At 41.3% G+C, this 21,364-nt stretch overlaps 1 protein-coding gene across 1 annotated transcript; it reads right to left on the bottom strand.

Moving 5' to 3' along the window:
* Nucleotides 1-9,196: 9,196 nt before the first annotated feature.
* On the bottom strand, nt 9,197-15,138 carry LOC145866973 (uncharacterized). Its single transcript, XM_082971029.1, has 2 exons — nt 15,114-15,138; nt 9,197-10,639 (listed from the first exon to the last, which is right to left on the bottom strand). The coding sequence occupies exons 1-2, from the start codon at nt 15,136-15,138 to the stop codon at nt 9,756-9,758; spliced, it is 909 nt and encodes a 302-aa protein (XP_082827155.1). The 3' UTR covers nt 9,197-9,755.
* Nucleotides 15,139-21,364: the final 6,226 nt, after the last annotated feature.

The following is a 21,364-nucleotide window of genomic DNA, read 5'->3' as shown; positions in this document are numbered from 1 at the left end:
ATCATCTGGGGGTGATTCGTCTACCAGCCATCATCGTAGAACACTCAATCGATTCACTTTGTATGTGTGTGTTGTATTGACCTGCTGCCTTATAAGTGAATAAAGATTTAGTTTTAGAGTAACTCTGACTTGTGTGATAAGTTTGTCTCCTCATTTGATATTAAAGAAATTAACCACCACATTTGGCGATGGGGATGTGAATCTTCACTTGGTGACCGCTCCTGATGACCTGGGTAAATGGTGCACCAGGGATCCCTCTAACTTGGGATCTCAGGGAGACCACACTTCAGGAACAGAACAAATGGACCCACCTTTGATCTGAGAGGCAGCGAGCCGAGTGGATACCACATCTCGAACGTAGTTTTAAAAAAATAAAGAGGTGAGCAAAACACGTTAAGTGGAGTTTTTAGAAAATCCTCGTAGGCTCTGAGTGTGTATTCCTGTGTAGAGGTGTAAACAGGGCCCAGTCAGGAGGCTCTGAGTGTGTATTCCTGTGTGGAGGTGTAAACAGGGCCCAGTCAGTAGGCTCTGAGTGTGTATTCCTGTGTGGAGGTGTAAACAGGGCCCAGTCAGTAGGCTCTGAGTGTGTATTCCTGTGTGAGGGGGCACCTTGGAGGCGTAAACAGGGCCGAGTCAGTGGAGGATGATCTGAGAGTCAGTCGACTCAGACACCTATCATTGGTCGGTTGCGGGCGACCTAGAGCTGTCCTGACACTGAATTGATCACAGTGGGGATTGGTCTGTAGGGGTGAGGGGCCAGGGTGACTGTGGGTTCTGTGTGAAACACGGTACCTGGTTAAACTCTATTGGAAGAAGGACCTCATTCTGAAAAGTGTCTGTGTGACTCTCAGAAGTGGTGAATTCCAATGATTTTAAACGTGCTGCCAGGTATGCCCTGGGTTCGGTCATTTAGCGTTAAATATCTAGAATCTGTGTGAACGAGATGACAACTAGAATCTGTGTGAACGAGATGACAACTAGAATCTGTGTGAACGAGATGACAACTAGAATCTGTGTGAACGAGATGACAACTAGAATCTGTGTGAACGAGATGACAACTAGAATCTGTGTGAACGAGATGACAACTAGAATCTGTGTGAACGAGATGACAACTAGAATCTGTGTGAACGAGATGACAACTAGAATCTGTGTGAACGAGATGACAACTAGAATCTGTGTGAACGAGATGACAACTAGAATCTGTGTGAACGAGATGACAACTAGAATCTGTGTGAACGAGATGACAACTAGAATCTGTGTGAACGAGATGACAACTAGAATCTGTGTGAACGAGATGACAACTAGAATCTCTGTTTACTAGTTAAGACCATTTATAATATAGTACAAGATAGTAAGGTGCACCTGTAATTGTTTTAAACATGTAATTATTTTAAACCTGGACCCCATTTCATATTTTCTGATATGAGAGTTGTGTGACTGTGATATGAGAGTTGTGTGACTGTGGTATGAGAGTTGTGTGACTGTGGTATGAGAGTTGTGTGACTGTGGTATGAGAGTTGTGTGACTGAGTCATAATCTGATGTTTGGATAATAACAGAGATCTATAGTTCCTCCTAGAGATCTATAGTTCCTCCTAGAGATCTATAGTTCCTCATAGAGGTCTATAGTTCCTCCTAGAGATCTATAGTTCCTCATAGAGGTCTATAGTTCCTCCTAGAGATCTATAGTTCCTCCTAGAGATCTATAGTTCCTCCTAGAGGTCTATAGTTCCTCCTAGAGATCTATAGTTCCTCCTAGAGGTCTATAGTTCCTCCTAGAGATCTATAGTTCCTCACAGAGATCTATAGTTCCTCCTAGAGATCTATAGTTCCTCCTAGAGATCTATAGTTCCTCCTAGAGATCTATAGTTCCTCCTAGAGATCTATAGTTCCTCCTAGAGATCTATAGTTCCTCACAGAGATCTATAGTTCCTCACAGAGGTCTATAGTTCCTCCTAGAGATCTATAGTTCCTCCTAGAGGTCTATAGTTCCTCCTAGAGATCTATAGTTCCTCACAGAGATCTATAGTTCCTCCTAGAGATCTATAGTTCCTCCTAGAGATCTATAGTTCCTCATATAGAAATATGCTTAATCAGATGATTGACATGTGGATAATAAGCTTTATTATAACGTTATCTTGGGGTTCCGTTCCTTCACTGCCCATCATAGAAGATCACGGGGTGGTATTGAGAGGGGGATGATATTTTAGAAAGCAGCGGAAGGTCTATAGTTCCTGGGAGGCTTGATTTTGCCGTGGTCTCTGGGAGGTTAGAGAACCGTTGAGGATCCCATGGTCATTGTCATGGAAACTAAAGTTTATTTTTGGTTCTGCTGGGAGGATGTTTGGAGAGCTGCTTCGTTGCTATGGAGAGTCCCTGAAAAAGCAAATGGAATGGTTGTCGTGACTACCTGAGAATTTCTTACGTTTTATATGGATTCTGTGAATATATGAAAATATGATGAATTGTATGTGTGTATAATGATTACTAGAGATTTGATGAAGTAATACTGGGAATATAATTAGAAACAATTTAAACAACCCATATGTAGACGAACGTAGGTTTTGAGTTGGTATCTTTAATGGATCATTTGATAAAGATGAGGTTTAAGCATTATTAAACTCTCTACAAAGTCTGGGCAGTTGTCTCAGAAACTGGAGTGAATCACAGGTAAACTAACAATATTGTAGACTTGATGCTAAATACAGATTTTTCAGCTTTAGTGTGTATATCGTATCCACTTAGTTATGTTAGGAAGTTTTCCATCTTTACGACCGGCCCTGGTAACTTCACCCCAACTTCTCTGATCTCTAGAACACAGTAACTTAACAACATAAGTGTTTTACTGACATTTTTGGGAAATTTAAGGGAAAATAAAAAATCCAGCCGTAGCAGAGCCCCAAGTCCCATGGGGACGTCCTCGAGGGCCTGGATGTTCTCCCCATCAAAGGCCAGCGGGATTTCACTCTCATGGTGGAATGGATTTCCACCGATGTGCAGTAAAGAAGTGAAGAGAGGTGAAATCTGTGTCAACAAAAGTAAGGAAAGATTAATACACATACAATTAACAAAGAACATAACAAATGTTCAGCTGTAGTTTTATATAAGCATGCACACCTATGTTTATGAAGAAACAGATGATTGGTGCATAGACATACCTTGTCACGGACATAAAGGCCACTCGGGTCCTCATTGAAGAGGTAGGGCAAGAGCAGAATCGCTGCTGTGGTCTCCATTTACATTATTTACATTATAGTCATTTAGCAGACGCTCTTATCCAGAGCGACTTACAGTAGTGAATGCATACATTTCATACAATTTCATACATTTTTTTTTATTTTATTTTTTATTTTTTTTCTGTGCTGGCCCCCCGTGGGAATCGAACCCACAACCCTGGCGAACCCACAACCCTGGCGTTGCAAACACCATGCTCTACCAACTGAGCTACAGGGAAGGCTAAATGTCTCCAGTCCTAGTAAAGTAAAGCAATGATCTTACTACACTTGCTAATTTTACTACAAAATTCATTAGAGAAAGGGAAGGAATAAGAGCAAATCCCTCTTCTGTATTGTCCTTCAAGGACTGTCAAAATAGCAGGATGATGTCCTCACCCCTGCCTCGCCTCTCTACCTCTGATAGTCCTTGAATTCTCTTATTGTCTATATCCATTCCATGGACTTGATTCATTTCTGAGAAGATCTGAAAAGATCATTTGCACACATTTGTATGCTAATAGATTTCAGTTTGTATTGACTGCTATGTAGGTTAAATGTACACTTCAAATGCAGCTGTCCTACAACATATCTGTACCTTCTTCTTGATCCCAATTGCATTGTGTCCATGTTCTGTCCTATAAGAGTTTCAAAGGAAGAGAAAATGTGTCAAAGAATAGTCTTTAAAAAAAACAAATATATATATTAAGTAAATATTGAAAGATAAATGACATCGACATACAATTGAATGTAAAATAGAATAACATATTGGAGAAAGCACTAGCCAATACAGTACTGCCATACAGTAACAGTACTGCCATACAGGCATAATATCACATTTCAAGATATCTTTGTACACAAATTGTTCAATATTTTATCAGGCTGACTTGAAAGATTATACGCAACATTTTGCTGCATGGCAATACTGTGTTTGGATTCTGAAGGGCATTTATACAAAAGAGGTAGTCTAGACACTATTAATACCATTATGCATTTGAATCCCATCTACAGCTACCATCAAGATATTAATTTCCCTCCACAAGGGGGCGGACATGTAACGTTTCCAAAATGGGATAGTATTGTACATGTAACGTTTCCAAAATGGGATAGTATTGTACATGTAACGTTTCCAAAATGGGGTAGTATTGGACATGTAACGTTTTCAAAATGGGATAGTATTGTACATGTAACGTTTCCAAAATAGGATAGTATTGTACATGTAACGTTTCCAAAATGGGATAGTATTGTCCATGTAACGTTTCCAAAATGGTATAGTATTGTACATGTAACGTTTCCAAAATGGGATAGTATTGTACATGTAACGTTTCCAAAATGGTATAGTATTGTACATGTAACGTTTCCAAAATGGGATAGTATTGTACATGTAACGTTTCCAAAATGGGATAGTATTGTACATGTAACGTTTCCAAAATGGGATAGTGTTGTACATGTAACGTTTCCAAAATGGGATAGTATTGTACATGTAACGTTTCCAAAATGGGATAGTATTGTCCATGTAACGTTTCCAAAATGGTATAGTATTGTACATGTAACGTTTCAAAAATGGGATAGTATTGTACATGTAATGTTTCCAAAATGGGATAGTATTGTACATGTAACGTTTCCAAAATGGGATAGTATTGTACATGTAATGTTTCCAAAATGGGATATTATTGTACATGTAACATTTCCAAAATGGGATAGTATTGTACATGTAACGTTTCCAAAATGGTATAGTATTGTACATGTAACGTTTCCAAAATGGGATAGTATTATCCATGTAACGTTTCCAAAATGGGATAGTATTGTACATGTAACGTTATGCCCCCTTGTGAGTTAATAGTATTGCATGCTGTAGCAGGCTATATAAAGAGGAAGACCTCCATTGACGATTCAGTTCGTTGTAACATCTCGTCTGGACAGGTCACCGTCCTTAGTTAGTTAGTTAACGAAGCTAACGTTAGTAGAAGCTGCTGCAGCTCCAATACAGTATGAGTTGAGACGGTGAACTGATGTTGAATTACACCTCTGTTGCTAGGCAGAACTTTAGTCACATGAGTTCTTCCTCACTTGACCTGACCTGACCTCAGCCTAAATTCCTCACTCCTCCCCACCTCACGGCTGTCCTGTTGACTTGTTCCAGACTGTGGTCCTTCTCCTCCCCACCTCACGGCTGTCCTGTTGACTTGTTCCAGACTGTGGCCCTTCTCCTCCCCACCTCACGGCTGTCCTGTTGACTTGTTCCAGACTGTGGCCCTTCTCCTCCCCACCTCACGGCTGTCCTGTTGACTTGTTCCAGACTGTGGCCCTTCTCCTCCCCACCTCACGGCTGTCCTGTTGACTTGTTCCAGACTGTGGTCCTTCTCCTCCCCACCTCACGGCTGTCCTGTTGACTTGTTCCAGACTGTGGTCCTTCTCCTCCCCACCTCACGGCTGTCCTGTTGACTTGTTCCAGACTGTGGTCCTTCTCCTCCCCACCTCACGGCTGTCCTGTTGACTTGTTCCAGACTGTGGCCCTTCTCCTCCCCACCTCACGGCTGTCCTGTTGACTTGTTCCAGACTGTGGCCCTTCTCCTCCCCACCTCACGGCTGTCCTGTTGACTTGTTCCAGACTGTGGTCCTTCTCCTCCCCACCTCACGGCTGTCCTGTTGACTTGTTCCAGACTGTGGCCCTTCTCCTCCCCACCTCACGGCTGTCCTGTTGACTTGTTCCAGACTGTGGCCCTTCTCCTCCCCACCTCACGGCTGTCCTGTTGACTTGTTCCAGACTGTGGTCCTTCTCCTCCTCACCTCACGGCTGTCCTGTTGACTTGTTCCAGACTGTGGCCCTTCTCCTCCCCACCTCACGGCTGTCCTGTTGACTTGTTCCAGACTGTGGCCCTTCTTCTTCCATAGGATCCCTGACGTCTAACAATAACACATTCTGACAGAATATAAACGTTCTACATTCCCTTCTCTCAAACAGTGACATGAATAAGGATATTTCATATTTTCAAGTTCAGAACTCATCACCTGCTATGTAAAAGAGACAGAAGAATGCACAATGGTCAATGCTATCTGGGATCCTTGGGACATCCCTACCCTAAACCCTAACCTTAACCCCTACCTTAACCATTTTAAATGTCAACTTCAACAGGCTAGGGACGTCCCAAGGATGTATCTCTACCTGAAAATACATGATCTAAGTGATTGATAGTTGGTATTCAGCAGTCATAAAGCCTTATTTACTTTAATGAACTACTAAAAATAGTGATTTTGTCAGACAGCAGCTCTACACTTTATTGACTGACTGATCCTTCCATCCCTCCTCAGCCTTCCTCTCCTCTGAAGACCCAGTGAGGGTGAAGCTCAGTCAGAGAGCTGTTGAGGGACTGGTTAGGAAGAACACTTCTACAGCCAGAGAGGTGACACATGGTTTATATCGTAAATATTTATGTCCCCTTAGTGGTTCATCACGTCAGCTAAAGGGAATATGTTCCATCATCTATGTTTATTTACATTAGTGCAAATTGTCCACTGATATTGGTGTAATTTCTCACCCCTTTTGGCTGTATGAAGTTAATTTCCCCTCAGACACACACATTTGTTCTTTGATATAATGAAGGTCATTTGTGTCAAATGTATTTTTCCCCACTCATTCACCCCATCTCTTTACATTGCTTATGCATATTCAGTGGCCTGACTGTGTCAAAGGCTCATCCTGATAGATCTGAACCTAATGCAGCTTGGAGTGATCAGATGACAGATGTCACATTTTAGTGCCAGGTGTAACTGAGGCCATAGATGCTCCATATCCATTACTTTGAATGTTTTATATATTACTAAGTGTTCATTTCTGTGTTGCAGGGGCAGTCAATGTTTACCACTCCACCACACCTTCAGCAGGCTTCAAAAGTGGGATTGATACTGTTTTCATACTAAGAGTCTGTTGATTGGTCAGTCATTGGGTTAATGTGTTGAAATCAAATCAAGCTTTATTTATACAGCACCTTTCAGACATGGATGCAACACAATGGTTTCACAGAAAAAAAACTAATTAAAAAAATGAAAATAAACAGAAATATTTAGTACACAACAAACAGAAGATTAACAACTGAAAGACTAATGAACATTCTAAGGAATTGCCATTGATTTAAATATTAATTGGATGCAATATCCAACCCAAAATATAAACTTGTTTTTTAGGAGGGGCTCTGAAAGACACTATGGGGTGTCCACTGGAAGTTGACTAGTAACAATAACTGGGACCTAAAAGACACCCACCATGAGACCCACTAAATCTGCCCAAGAAGAGGAAAACAAAAGAAAATCCCACACCAAACTTAAAGACAGGAAGCAAACCAAAAAGGTGGCGCAACTAAAGGTGTTGACTCTCCACATGTATCAAGACAACTGGAGCACTGGGCCAGACACTCTTAAATAGAACCTGGACCAGCTCAGGTGAAACACCTTCCCACTAACGAGATGGACAAGCCAGCACAGGTGTAACACATACAGACTAACGAGGTGACACCAATCAGTGCGTCCTACGTGCTAACGAGCTAGACGTGCTGACGAGCTAGACGGGCTGACGGAGCTATACCTGCTAACGAGCTAGACGTGCTAACGAGCTAGACGTGCTAACGAGCTGGACGTGCTAACGAGCTGGACGGGCTAACGAGCTATACGTGCTAACGAGCTAGACGTGCTAAAGTCCAACCTCAAAACATAAATGGAAAAACCAAAGCCTGTAATACCTTAAGACAACAAATATATCCTATATTTTTGTTGGACAAGTTTGCTCACCACCAACAGAAAACAACTTCCATTTCATATTATAATCAACTAAAATGCTTCACCTCCTGTCAACAATTAAAAACAAGAAAAACACACTTATTACTAAATAATAATATACAATAGAAATATTTTTTTCTCCTTTTTCTCTTCTTTCTATAGAATCCTAAAACTCACTAGCTTCTAGAACTCTCGTCTTCCTAAAACTCACTAGCTTCTAGAACTCTCGTCTTCCTAAAACTCACTAGCTTCTAGAACTCTCGTCTTCCTAAAACTCACTAGCTTCTAGAACTCTCGTCTTCCTAAAACTCACTAGCTTCTAGAACTCTCGTCTTCCTAAAACTCACTAGCTTCTAGAACTCTGGTCCACTTGGAACGAGCCCAAACAAAACTCATCTCCAATACGGAAAAAGTCAAAATAAATTGTGATCAAATGTACACCCCTTGGTTAATATGTATTGGCAATAATTAACTTAATGGTGAGGCATGGAATAATAAAACATGTATATTTTGTTTGAAATATGAGATGATGTGAGACATGCTTCTTCAGTAGTGGAATAAAGACAATTAACGCTTGAATGTTGTGAAGAAATACTGGAGTGATGTAGGATTGTTAATAAAATTGATTACAGACCAAATTATTATACTGCGTCCATGTGTATTTATTTCTTTATTTTAACCTTCATTTAACAGTAACCGAAAGGTTGCTGGATTGAATCGCGAGCTGACAAGGTAAATCTGTCGTTCTGCACCTGAACATGGCAGTTAACCCTCTGTTCCCCGGTAGGCAATAATTGTCAATAAGTCAGTTATGAACAAATTCTGATTTACAATGACGGCCCAACGCTCTAACCACTAGGCTACCTGCAACTAAAGTTGAAATGAAGTTTTTTTCAAGTCACTGAAAAAACGGGGCATAGTCTTCTTTTCAATTACATGTTGCTAGGTGGGATAGCCCGATGTCAAAACACAGTTTTAACGTGTCCAAATCAATAACCAATAAGCAGAAACAGTTTGGGATAAATTGAAAACCTAAACATAACATGTGCTATATACACAAACATCTGCCACAATAATCATATTACTTGTAATTTTTAAAACAAGCACCTTATAAACTGCACAAGCACCAGAAACGCTGTTGTTTTGACAAGTAGCAATAAATCACTGATATCCATTAGGGGGAAATCAGGTTGTACGTGCTGTTGAAACTAAAAAAACACATGGAAATGGGAGATATATTTTACCTCACTGATTAGAGGACAACCTGCAGAAGACAGTCAGCTACATTTTGGACTGATACATTTAAATGTAGGGGTCACTGAACAAAGGAACACAACACTTATTTGTCATAACTCATCGATATCATGTTGAAATCAATTATGCAAGAGGAGGGACATGAGGTTGCACATCCTGTTAAAACGAACAGCTGAAAAACCACATGGAATCTGGGAGTAATGTGTACATCCCTGGTTAGAGGACAACTTGTAGAAAGCTGCTAGCTACATTTTGAAGTGTTGCATTTTGATTCAAGTGGGTCACCAATATGGTAAGTGTAACAGAACTATTTTTTTGTTACTCACTTTTTGTTAAATCTCATATATAGTAACTCTTCCATTTCAGAGCCTGGATTTTCCCCCTGAGGCTAATATCCATATCATGTTGAAATCAATAGAACAGGGGACAAACGTTTAGGGTTCTACATTGTGACATCATTAAAATACTCCTACTACAATGTTAAAACATTCTACATTGAGAGATTATATCATTGATATCATGAAACAACTCCATGTATTTTCTGATGTTTAATCAGAGATCTTTTACTAGAGTATCTCTTCTCACATTGATTACAGCTATAAGGTTTCTCTCCTGTGTGTGTTCTATGGTGTCTAGTCAGCATGCTAGAACAAGTAAAACTCTTCCCACATTGATCACAGCTATAAGGTTTCTCTCCTGTGTGTGTTCTATGGTGTCTAGTCAGCATGCTAGAACAAGTAAAACTCTTCCCACATTGAGCACAGCTATAAGGTTTCTCTACCGTGTGTGTTTTCTGGTGGTATATCAGGCTGCTTAGCAGAGTAAAACTCTTCCCACATTGATTACAGCCAAAAGGTTTCTCTCCTGTGTGTGTTCTCTGGTGTGCTGTCAGGCCGCCAGGTGAAGCAAAACTCTTCCCACATTCATCACAGCTACATGGTTTCTTTCCTGTGTGTGTTCTCTGGTGTGATATCAGAGCGATTAAAATAGGAAAACTCCTCCCACATTGATCACAACTGTAAGTTCTCTCTCTTGTGTGTGTTCTCTGGTGTGATATCAGGCTGGTTGACAGAGGAAAACTCTTCCCACAGTCAGAGCAGAAGTAAGGTTTCTCTTTTGTGTGATTTCTCAGGTGTATTTTGAGTTCTGATGAAGATTTAAAACATTTCCCACAATCAGAGCAGCAGTGAGAATTATCCCTTGTGTGAATTCTCCGGTGTGATATAATGCCTGATGAGGTGCATCTTTTCCCACAGTCAAAGCAGCGGTGAGATCTTTTCCCTGTGGTTCTCCGCTGGCGTTTCTTGAGGTGTTCTGATGTGGAGAGATTCTTCTCTGCCTTGTCAGCATCATGAGGTTGTTGAGGCTCCCCAGAGGATCCACGATAGTCCCGTCTCTCTCCTGTGTGAACAACAAAGTCAGACAGATGATTAAAGGCCCACAACAGCGAAAATCCACTGTAAAAGGTGATGCCAACAGCGGAGCCATGATGTTGGACAACAAAAACAAATGTTTCTTCACCTCAAACAGCAACTGCACCTCAGTGACGCTCAAGGTCCTAAACGATATCTTAACCGCCATCGATAAGAAACAATACTGTGCAGCCGTATTCATTGACCTGGCCAAGGCTTTCGACTCTGTCAATCACCACATCCTCATCGGCAGACTCAATAACATTGGTTTCTCAAATGATTGCCTCGCCTGGTTCACCAACTACTTCTCTGATAGAGTTCAGTGTGTCAAATCGGAGGGCCTGTTGTCCCGACCTCTGGCAGTCTCTATGGGGGTGCCACAGGGTTCAATTCTTGGGCCGACTCTCTTCTCTGTATACATCAATGATGTCGCTCTTGCTGCTGGTGAGTCTCTGATCCACCTCTACGCAGACGACACCATTCTGTATACTAATGGCCCTTCTTTGGACACTGTGTTAACAACCCTCCAGACGAGCTTCAATGCCATACAACTCTCCTTCCGTGGCCACCAACTGCTCTTAAATACAAGTAAAACTAAATGCATGCTCTTCAACCGATCGCTACCTGCACCTGCCCGCCTGTCCAGCATCACTACTCTGGACGGTTCTGACTTAGAATATGTGGACAACTACAAATACCTAGGTGTCTGGTTAGACTGTAAACTCTCCTTCCAGACTCACTATAAGCATCTCCAATCCAAAGTTAAATCTAGAACTGGCTTCCTATTTCGCAACAAAGCATCCTTCACTCATGCTGCCAAACATACCTTCATAAAACTGACCATCCTACCGATCCTCGACTTCGGCGATGTCATTTACAAAATAGCCTCCAATACCCTACTCAATAAATTGGATGCAGTCTATCACAGTGCCATCCGTTTTGTCACCAAAGCCCCATATACTACCCACCACTGTGACCTGTACACTCTCGTTGGCTGGCCCTCGCTTCATACTCGTCGCCAAACCCACTGGCTCCAGGTCATCTACAAGACCCTGCTAGGTAAAGTCCCCCCTTATCTCCGCTCACTGGTCACCATAGCAGCACCCACCTGTAGCACGCGCTCCAGCAGGTATATCTCTGGTCACCCCCAAAGCCAATTCCCCCTTCGGCCGCCTCTCCTTCCAGTTCTCTGCTGCCAATGACGGGAACGAACTACAAAAATCTCTGAAACTGGAAACACTTATCTCCCTCACTAGCTTTAAGCACCAGCTGTCAGAGCAGCTCACAGATTACTGCACCTGTACATAGCCCATCTATAATTTAGCCCAAACAAATGCCTCTTCCCCTACTGTATGTATTTATTTATTTTGCTCCTTTGCACCCCATTATTTCTATTTCTACTTTGCACTTTCTTCTACTTCAAATCTACCATTCCAGTGTTTTACTTGCTATATTGTATTTACTTTGCCACCACGGCCTTTTTGTCATTACCTTCCTTATCTCACCTCATTTGCTCACATTGTATATAGACTTATTTTTCTACTGTATTATTGACTGTATGTTTGTTTTACTCCATGTGTAACTCTGTGTTGTTGTATGTTGTCGAACTGCTTTGCTTTATCTTGGCCAGGTCGCAATTGTAAATGAGAACTTGTTCTCAACTTGCCTACCTGGTTAAATAAAGGTAAAAAAAATAAAATAAAATATCAATGTCCCTGTTTTATTAGATAGTACTCACTGTATTTACTGGTGTTAATCAGATCAATGTCCCTGTTTTATAAGATAGTACTCATTGTATTTACTGGTGTTAATCAGATCAATGTCCCTGTTTTATTAGATAGTACTCACTGTATTTACTGGTGTTAATCAGATCAATGTCCCTGTTTTATAAGATATTACTCACTGTATTTACTGGTGTTAATCAGATCAATGTCCCTGTTTTATTAGATAGTAGTCACTGTATTTACTGGTGTTAATCAGATCAATGTCCCTGTTTTATTAGATAGTACTCACTGTATTTACTGGTGTTAATCAGATCAATGTCCCTGTTTTATTAGATAGTACTCACTGTATTTACTGGTGTTAATCAGATCAATGTCCCTGTTTTATTAGATAGTACTCACTGTATTTACTGGTGTTAATCAGTTCTCCAGTCTTCTCTTCTTCGTCCTCCTCTAATGTGACAGTAATCTCCCCCTCTTCATCCTTCATTCCAAAAACGTTTTCATTTTCTTTCACTTCCTCCTCTTCTTTCACAGTAACATCCTCCTCCTCTTTCACTCTGAACGCGTCTTCCTCTTCTTTCACTGAAACGTCTTTCTCTTCTTCTTTCACGGTAACAGCCTCACCCTCTACTTCTTGTTGTATTGTGACATCCTCCTCTTCCTTCTCCTCTTTCACGACAACGTTCAGCCCCAGAGCTTCTTTCTCCGTCCAACAGACCTCCTCTTTAGCAGGAGGAGAATAGCTTAGTGAGCGCATGGTCGGGGATGTTAGCTAGCTAGGCTAGTGCTAACTTAACCAGCCAGATAGTTGCAACGTAAATATTAAATTAAATGGGGTAGCTAGTTGTTTACACATAAGTATGTTTAAATCACAGTTGCAATTAAACCTGGAAAGTGTCTAAAGAACTTGAATGTTCAGACTTTGTTGGCTAGCGAGCTACCGAGGTGGCTGCATTTGTTGAAGAAGCGTTCCGTCCACTAGATTATACGTCACACTAGAAACATCGCCTGAAAGACACATATCGCCATCTGCTGTCTGGAGGAAGGAAACGCAGTTAAGGAGGGAAAACTATTTTTATTCTTCATTGAATTATAATATTATAAAGCAGTTTAGGGAAACGTTTTGTTCTCTCCATTAAATATGAATATTATATCAACACGTACAAAGAGCAACAAGTGTTGTTTGATTAGTTCAGATTTTTTTATGAGAATTTAAAACAAACTCTACATCTACTCCACATCTGTATTTCTGATTCAGTCAAATAACTAGATATCAAAATAAGCACCTAGTTATTGATACCCTTGATAAAGATGAGCTAAAATTACTGTATGAAATAAATAAATAAACTTTACCCACTACCAGGATATTTTAGCCCAAAACCTGGTTACCTCTCTGCTAGGAGGCTGAAACTTGGCCATAAGTGGATCTTCCAGCAAGACACATCAACATCCACGAAGAAATGGTTAATTGGGCACAAAATCAACATTTTTAATGGCCATCTCAGTCTTCGGACTTGAACTCCATTGAAAACCTGTGGTTTGAATTGAACAGGGCAGTCCATAAGACAGACTAAATAAATCAAGGACATGGAGAGATTCTGTATGGAGGAATGGTCTAAGATCCCACCCAATGTGTTCTCTAATCTCATAAAACATTTCAGTGTCGTTATCCTCCCAAGGGGAGGGTGCTGGAGTATTGAAAACATGGGAGGCAATAATTCAGACCCCAACCTTTTGAGAATTACATTTTAAACTAAATCTCTTTCTCTGAGCAATTGTATTAGTATAAAATAATATAATTTCCTTTTTTTGTGTTGGTGTAACAATACATCATGTAGATGTATATAATGAACAGACTAGGTCTATACTGCTCCTACATGGTGTAACAATTCATCATGTAGATGTATATAATGAACAGACTAGGTCTATACTGCTCCTACATGGTGTAACAATACATCATGTAGATGTATATAATGAACAGACTAGGTCTATACTGCTCCTACATGGTGTAACAATACATCATGTAGATGTATATAATGAACAGACTAGGTCTATACTGCTCCTACATGGTGTAACAATACATCATGTAGAAGTATATAATGAACAGACTAGGTTCTATCCTATTCTGCTGTATCTGTCTATGTATTACTCATCACATATGTATATACTGTATTCTATCCTATTCTACTGTATCTCTCTATGCATTACTCATCTCATATGTATATACTGTATTCTATCCTATTCTACTGTATCTGTCTATGTATTACTCATCTCATATGTATATACTGTATTCTATACTATTCTACTGTATTTTAGTCTATGCCACTCTGACATTGCTCGTCCAAATATTTATATATTCTTAATTCCATTCCTTTACTTTAGATGTGTGTATTTGTTGTGAAGTTGTTACATATTATTGCACTGTTGTCCTTGAGTGGTCCAGCCAGAGCCCGGACTTGAACCCGATCAAACATCTCTGGAGAGACCTGAAAATAGTTGTGCAGCGATGCTCCCCATCCAACCTGACAGAGCTTGAGAGGATCTGCAGAGAAGAATGGAAGAAACTACCCAAATACAGTTGTGCCAAGCTTCTAGTGTCATACCCAAGAAGACTCAAGGCTGTAATCGCTGCCAAAGGTGTTTCAACAAAGTACTGAGTTAAGGGTCTGAACACTTATGTAAATGTAGGATTGGGCCGTTGTCATCAAACTTCCATGATTAGTAAGAGATCTAAGATACCACCCAATGTGTTCTCTAATCTCATGGTGTTTGGTTTACATGTGTAGTAGAGGGATATTTCCAGTGCAGTACATGTGTAAAGGGTGTTGAGGGATAATCCCAGTGCAGTACATGTGTAAAGGGTGTAGAGGGATAATCCCAGTGCAGTACATGTGTAAAGGGTGTTGAGGGATAATCCCAGTGCAGTACATGTGTAAAGGGTGTAGAGGGATTATTCCAGTGCAGTACATGTGTAAAGGGTGTAGAGGGATAGTTCCAGTGCAGTACATGTGTAGAAGGATAATTCCAGTGCAGTACATGTGTAAAGGGTGTAGAGGGATAATCCCAGTGCAGTATATGTGTAAAGGGTGTTGAGGGATAATCCCAGTGCAGTACATGTGTAAAGGGTGTAGAGGGATTATTCCAGTGCAGTACATGTGTAAAGGGTGTAGAGGGATAGTTCCAGTGCAGTACATGTGTAGAAGGATAATCCCAGTGCAGTACATGTGTAAAGGGTGTAGAGGGATTATTCCAGTGCAGTACATGTGTAAAGGGTGTAGAGGGATAGTTCCAGTGCAGTACATGTGTAGAAGGATAATTCCAGTGCAGTACATGTGTAAAGGGTGTAGAGGGATAATCCCAGTGCAGTACATGTGTAAAGGGTGTAGAGGGATTATTCCAGTGCAGTACATGTGTAAAGGGATAATCCCAGTGCAGTACATGTGTAGAGGGATAATCCCAGTGCAGTACATGTGTAAAGGGATAATCCCAGTGCAGTACATGTGTAAAGGGTGTAGAGGGATAATTCCAGTGCAGTACATGTGTAAAGGGATAATCCCAGTGCAGTACATGTGTAAAGGGTGTAGAGGGATTATTCCAGTGCAGTACATGTGTAAAGGGTGTTGAGGGATAATTCCAGTGCAGTACATGTGTAAAGGGTGTTGAGGGATAATCCCAGTGCAGTACATGTGTAAAGGGTGTTGAGGGATAATTCCAGTGCAGTACATGTGTAAAGGGTGTAGAGGGATAATCCCAGTGCAGTACATGTGTAAAGGGTGTTGAGGGATAATCCCAGTGCAGTACATGTGTAAAGGGTGTAGAGGGATAATTCCAGTGCAGTACATGTGTAAAGGGTGTTGAGGGATAATCCCAGTGCAGTACATGTGTAAAGGGTGTAGAGGGATAATCCCAGTGCAGTACATGTGTAAAGGGTGTTGAGGGATAATTCCAGTGTACCGGTTATTGACTGCAGACTTAAAATGCTGAAAACAGGTCCCTAGTGGAATGACAACAACATGGCTGCTTGTTAAAGAAGAGATGGAGAGAGAGACAGAGATAACCATATACATTGCACATGGACCGTAAGAAATCCTGAAGGTATTGAAATGCCTGGGCTCGCAGGGGATGTGTTAATTCATAACCCATCATTTATACCTGTTAATTCATAACCCATCATTTATACCTGTTAATTCATAACCCATCATTTATACCTGTTAATTCATAACTCATTCTCCTTCAGAGAGCCTATTGGAACCTTAGAAATTGTCACGTTACAGCAGAGATGCTGTATTTTCAATAGAGATGCCACAGAAGCAGAAGAATGCCATTTATGGGCCAGACAGGGCACTTCCTGTATGGAATCTTCTCAGGTTTTGGCCTGCCATATGAGTTCTGTTATACTCACAGACACCATTCAAACAATTTTACAAACTTTGGAGTGTTTTATATCCGAATATACTGGAAAAGAGTAGTAACCAGTTTAAATCGGGTACGTTTTTTATCCGGCCGTGAAAATACTGCCCCCTAGCCCAGACAGGTTAAAGAAGAGGAGGGGCATTTGTAAGGAGTATGACATATGTTATGACCAAATGTTAGGTATAAAAGGCTGTGTACATTGTATGATATTAAGAGCTCTCTCAATAAAGAACTAACCTTTTGCTGACTTCTGGGACTTTGTCGAATTCTTCTATTAACCGGGGCCTTACAATCCCCGGGGAATTGGTCAAAGCATATAGTGAGTTTTGAGTTAATAACATTGGGATGAAAATTCTCGTGACAACTTGGTCCTTCGAGCCGGATCTCAATACCTGCCTCTGTCGTCCCAAGGAACTGCTGGAAACCGTGCACGGGTGGATCCAGGATCCGTAAGACTAAGACCTGACCTCTGAATTGAGGGTTTATTTCAGGCCAGTGGTGAACTGGTACACGACAGAGGTGGTGTGTCACGTCCTGGCCAGTATAAGGTTAATTGTTTTTGTAGTTTGGTCAGGACGTGGCAGAGGGTATTTGTTTTATGTGGTTCGGGGTGGTGTGTTTGTGTAAAGGGTGTTTGATTTAGTATTTCCGGGTTTTTGGTTGATGGTCTATGTGTTTGTATTCTATGGTTAGTCTGGTGTGTGTGTTTCTATGTTTGGTTAATTGGGGTTGGGACTCTCAGTTGAAGGCAGGTGTTGTCTATCTGCCTTTGATTGAGAGTCCCATATATGAGGGTGTGTTTGTGTGTGTGATTGGTGGGTGATTGTTCTGTGTATAGCCTTGTGCCGTACCAGACTGTCAGTTTGTCGATTGTTCGTTCTTTGTACGTTCATTTTTGAAGATAATTAAAAATCAAGATGAGCATTCACATACCTGCGTTTTGGTCCTCCATCACCGACGACAAGCGTGACAAAATCACATGACTTCTAGTTAGAGAAAAGGATTCCTGTTAACACGGCCTGCTACAAGCAGGAAACAAGTTATGGACAAACCAGAAATGTCACATGTCTGTTTGACAGTAACCCTGGATGATGAATGTGTGAACTATCTTGTCATCTTTTTGGGTAACCACAATGGAACATTCTAGTCTTTAAGGACATGAACTGGCAGAACAGGTTTCAGCAAAGTATGGAGTCATTGTTTTCAGGAAGGTGCAACCATGGAGATAGGAGGGACAGGAGGCAGACTAAGGTACAAGGGAAGCCAACTACTGCCCTACAAAGACAAACAGCATCTACACAAACAGCCACCTGAACTACTGCCCTAGAAAAGACAAGGAGCAGTCTACACAAACAGCCACCTGAACTACTGCCCTAGAAAAGACAAGGAGCAGTCTACACAAACAGCCACCTGAACTACTGCCCTAGAAAAGACAAGGAGCAGTCTACACAAACAGCCACCTGAACTACTGCCCTAGAAAAGACAAGGAGCAGTCTACACACACAGCCACCTGAACTACTGCCCTAGAAAAGACAAGGAGCAGTCTACACAAACAGCCACCTGAACTACTGCCCTAGAAAAGACAAGGAGCAGTCTACACAAACAGCCACCTGAACTACTGCCCTAGAAAAGACAAGGAGCAGTCTACACAAACAGCCACCTGAACTACTGCCCTAGAAAGACAAGGAGCAGTCTACACAAACAGCCACCTGAACTACTGCCCTAGAAAAGACAAGGAGCAGTCTACACAAACAGCCACCTGAACTACTGCACTAGAAAAGACAAGGGGCATCTACACAAACAGTGAATCTGAGAAAAATGGTTTCAAGTTTGTTTTTTAGTCCATGCATAACAACCATGACCACTGATCTGACCTATGACCCCTAAAACGCAAAAGAAAAGTGTAACATCTAGAAATCTGAATGTGTTTATCCAGCTTTCTAGTTGTTTTTCTGTTTGATGGAACTAGTTGAGAGTTCTGTGTTATTTCTTATTTTATGTACCTTTACTTAACCAGAGGCAACGAGAAAACACCTGCCTCCAATTGAGGATTCAACCCCCAATTAACTAAACATAGAAATACAAATAACTAGACTGAACATAGAAATACATAAACATAGAACAGTGCCCAAAACCCGGGAATACTAAATCAAACACCCTACAACTAACACAACCAACCTGAACCACATAAAACAAATACCCCCTGCCACGTCCTGACCAAACTACAATAACAAATAACAACCCCTATTACTGGCCAGGATGTGACACTATGACCCCTAAAACGCTAAAGAAAAGTGCAATATCTAGAAATCTGAATGTGTTTATCCAGCTTTCTTGTTGTTTTTCTGTTTGATGGAACTAGTTGAGAGTTCTGTGTTATTTCTTATTTTATGTACCTTTATTTAACCAGGTAGGCCAGTTGAGAACAAGTTCTCATTTATAACTGCGACCTGGCCAAGATAAAGCAAAGCAGTGTGACACAAACAACACAGAGTTACACATGGGATAAATGTCACGTCCTGACCAGTAAAAGGGGTTATTTGTTATTGTAGTTTGGTCAGGGCGTGGCAGGGGGGTGTTTGTTTTGTGTGTTTCGAGGTTTTGATGTATGTTCTATATTTTCTATTTCTATGTTTATTCTAGGTTTCTCTTTCTATGTTGTGTTTTTTCAATGACCTCCAATTAGAGGCAGCTGGTGGTTGTTGTCTCTAATTGGAGGCCATATTTAGTGTGTTCATTTTCACTTGTGTTTGTGGGTGGTTGTTTCCGGTTTAGTCTGTGCACCTTACTGGACTGTTATCGTCGTTATTTTGTTTGAGTCTGTTTACCTTCAATAAATACGAAGATGAGCAATATACCCGCTGCATATTGGTCCGATGATTTCTCCTCTTCAGACGATGAAGTTTATGACAATTAACAAACGTACAGTCAATAACACAATAGAAAAGTCTATATACAGTGTGTGCAAATGTAGTAAGATTAGGGAGGTAAGGCAATAAATAGGCCAGAGTGGAGAAATAATTACAATTTAGCAACTAAACACTGGAGTGATAGATGTGCAGAAGATGAATGTGCAAGTAGAGATACTGGGGTGCAAAGGATAAAGGAAATTACAAAATGGGGATGAGGTAGTTGGTTGGGCAATGTACAGATGGGCTATGTACAGGTGCAATGATCGGTAAGCTGCTCTGATAGCTGATGCTTAAAGTTAATGAGGGAGATATAAGACTCCAGCTTCAGTGATTTTTGCAGTTCGTTCCAGTCATTGGCAGCAGGGAACTGGAAGGAAAGGTGGACAAATGAGGAATTGGCTTTGGGGGTGACCAGTGAAATATAACTGCTGGAGTGCATGCTACGAGTGGGTGCTGCTATGGTGACCAGTGAGCTGAGATAAGGCAGGGCTTTACCTAGCAAAGGCTTATAGATGACCTGGAGCCAGTGGGTTTGGCGATGAATATGAAGTGAGGGCCAGCCAACGAGAGCATACAGGTCGCAGTGATGGGTAGTATATCGCGCTTTGGTGACAAAACGGATGGCACTGTGATAGACTGCATCCAATTTGCTGAGTAGAGTGTTGGAGGCTATTTTGTAAATGACATCGCCGAAGTCAAGGATCGGTAGGATAGTCAGTTTTACAAGGGTATGTTTGGCAGCATGAGTGAAGGAGGCTTTGTTGTGAAATAGGACGCTAATTCTAGATTTAACTTTGGATTGGAGATGCTTAATGTGAGTCTGGAAGGAGAGTTTACTGTCTAACCAGACACCTAGGTATTTATAGTTGTCCACATATTCTAAGTCAGAACCATCCAGAGTAGTGATGCTTGATGGGCGGGCAGGTGCAGGCAGCGATCGGTTGAAGAGCATGCGTTTAGTTTTACTTACATTTAAGAGCAGTTGGAGGCCTCAGAAGGAGAGTTGTATGGCATTGAAGCTCATCTGGAGGGTTGTTAACACAGTGTCCAAAGAAGGGCCAGAAGTATACAGAATGGTGTCGTCTGCGTAGAGGTGGATCAGAGAATCACCAGCAGCAAGAGCGACATCATTGATGTATACAGAGAAAAGAGTCGGCCCGAGAATTGAACCCTGTGGCACCCCCATAGAGACTGCCAGAGGCCCGGACAACAGGCCCTCCGATTTCACACACTGAACTCTATCTGAAAAGTAGTTGGTGAACCAGGCGAGGCAATCATTTGAGAAACCAAGGCTGTTGAGTCTGCTGATAAGAATACGGTGATTGACAGAGTCGAAAGCCTTGGCCAGGTCGATGAAGATGGCTGCACAGTATTGTCTTTTATCAATGGCGATTATGATATCGTTGAGGACCTTGAGCGTTGCTGAGGTGCACCCATGATCAGCTCTGAAACCAGATTGCATAGCGGAGAAGGTACGGTGGAATTCTAGATGGTCGGTGATCTGTTTATTAACTTGGCTTTCGAAGACTTTAGAAAGGCAAGGTCGGATAGATATAGGTCTGTAACAGTTTGGGTCTAGAGTGTCACCGCGGCAGCTTTCCAGTCTTTAGCAATCTCAGACGATACGAAAGAGAGGTTGGACAGGCTAGTTATGTAGTTGTGTTT

The sequence above is a fragment of the Salmo salar genome, unplaced genomic scaffold (genome assembly GCF_965601325.2).
Source record: "Salmo salar unplaced genomic scaffold, fSalSal1 ptg000152l, whole genome shotgun sequence".
In the NCBI taxonomy this organism is placed as follows: Eukaryota; Metazoa; Chordata; class Actinopteri; order Salmoniformes; family Salmonidae; genus Salmo; species Salmo salar.
The sequence above is the reverse complement of the archived record's forward strand: the minus strand, read 5'-3'. Positions and strand labels throughout refer to the sequence as shown.

Coding starts and splice junctions, on each gene's coding strand:
- LOC145866973 (XM_082971029.1), bottom strand. CDS start 15,138: ATGAGATTAGAGAACACATTGGGTG. Junction 10,640..15,113: donor ATTAGAGAACACATTGGGTG/GTATCTTAGATC, acceptor TTGTTCACACAG/GAGAGAGACGGGACTATCGT.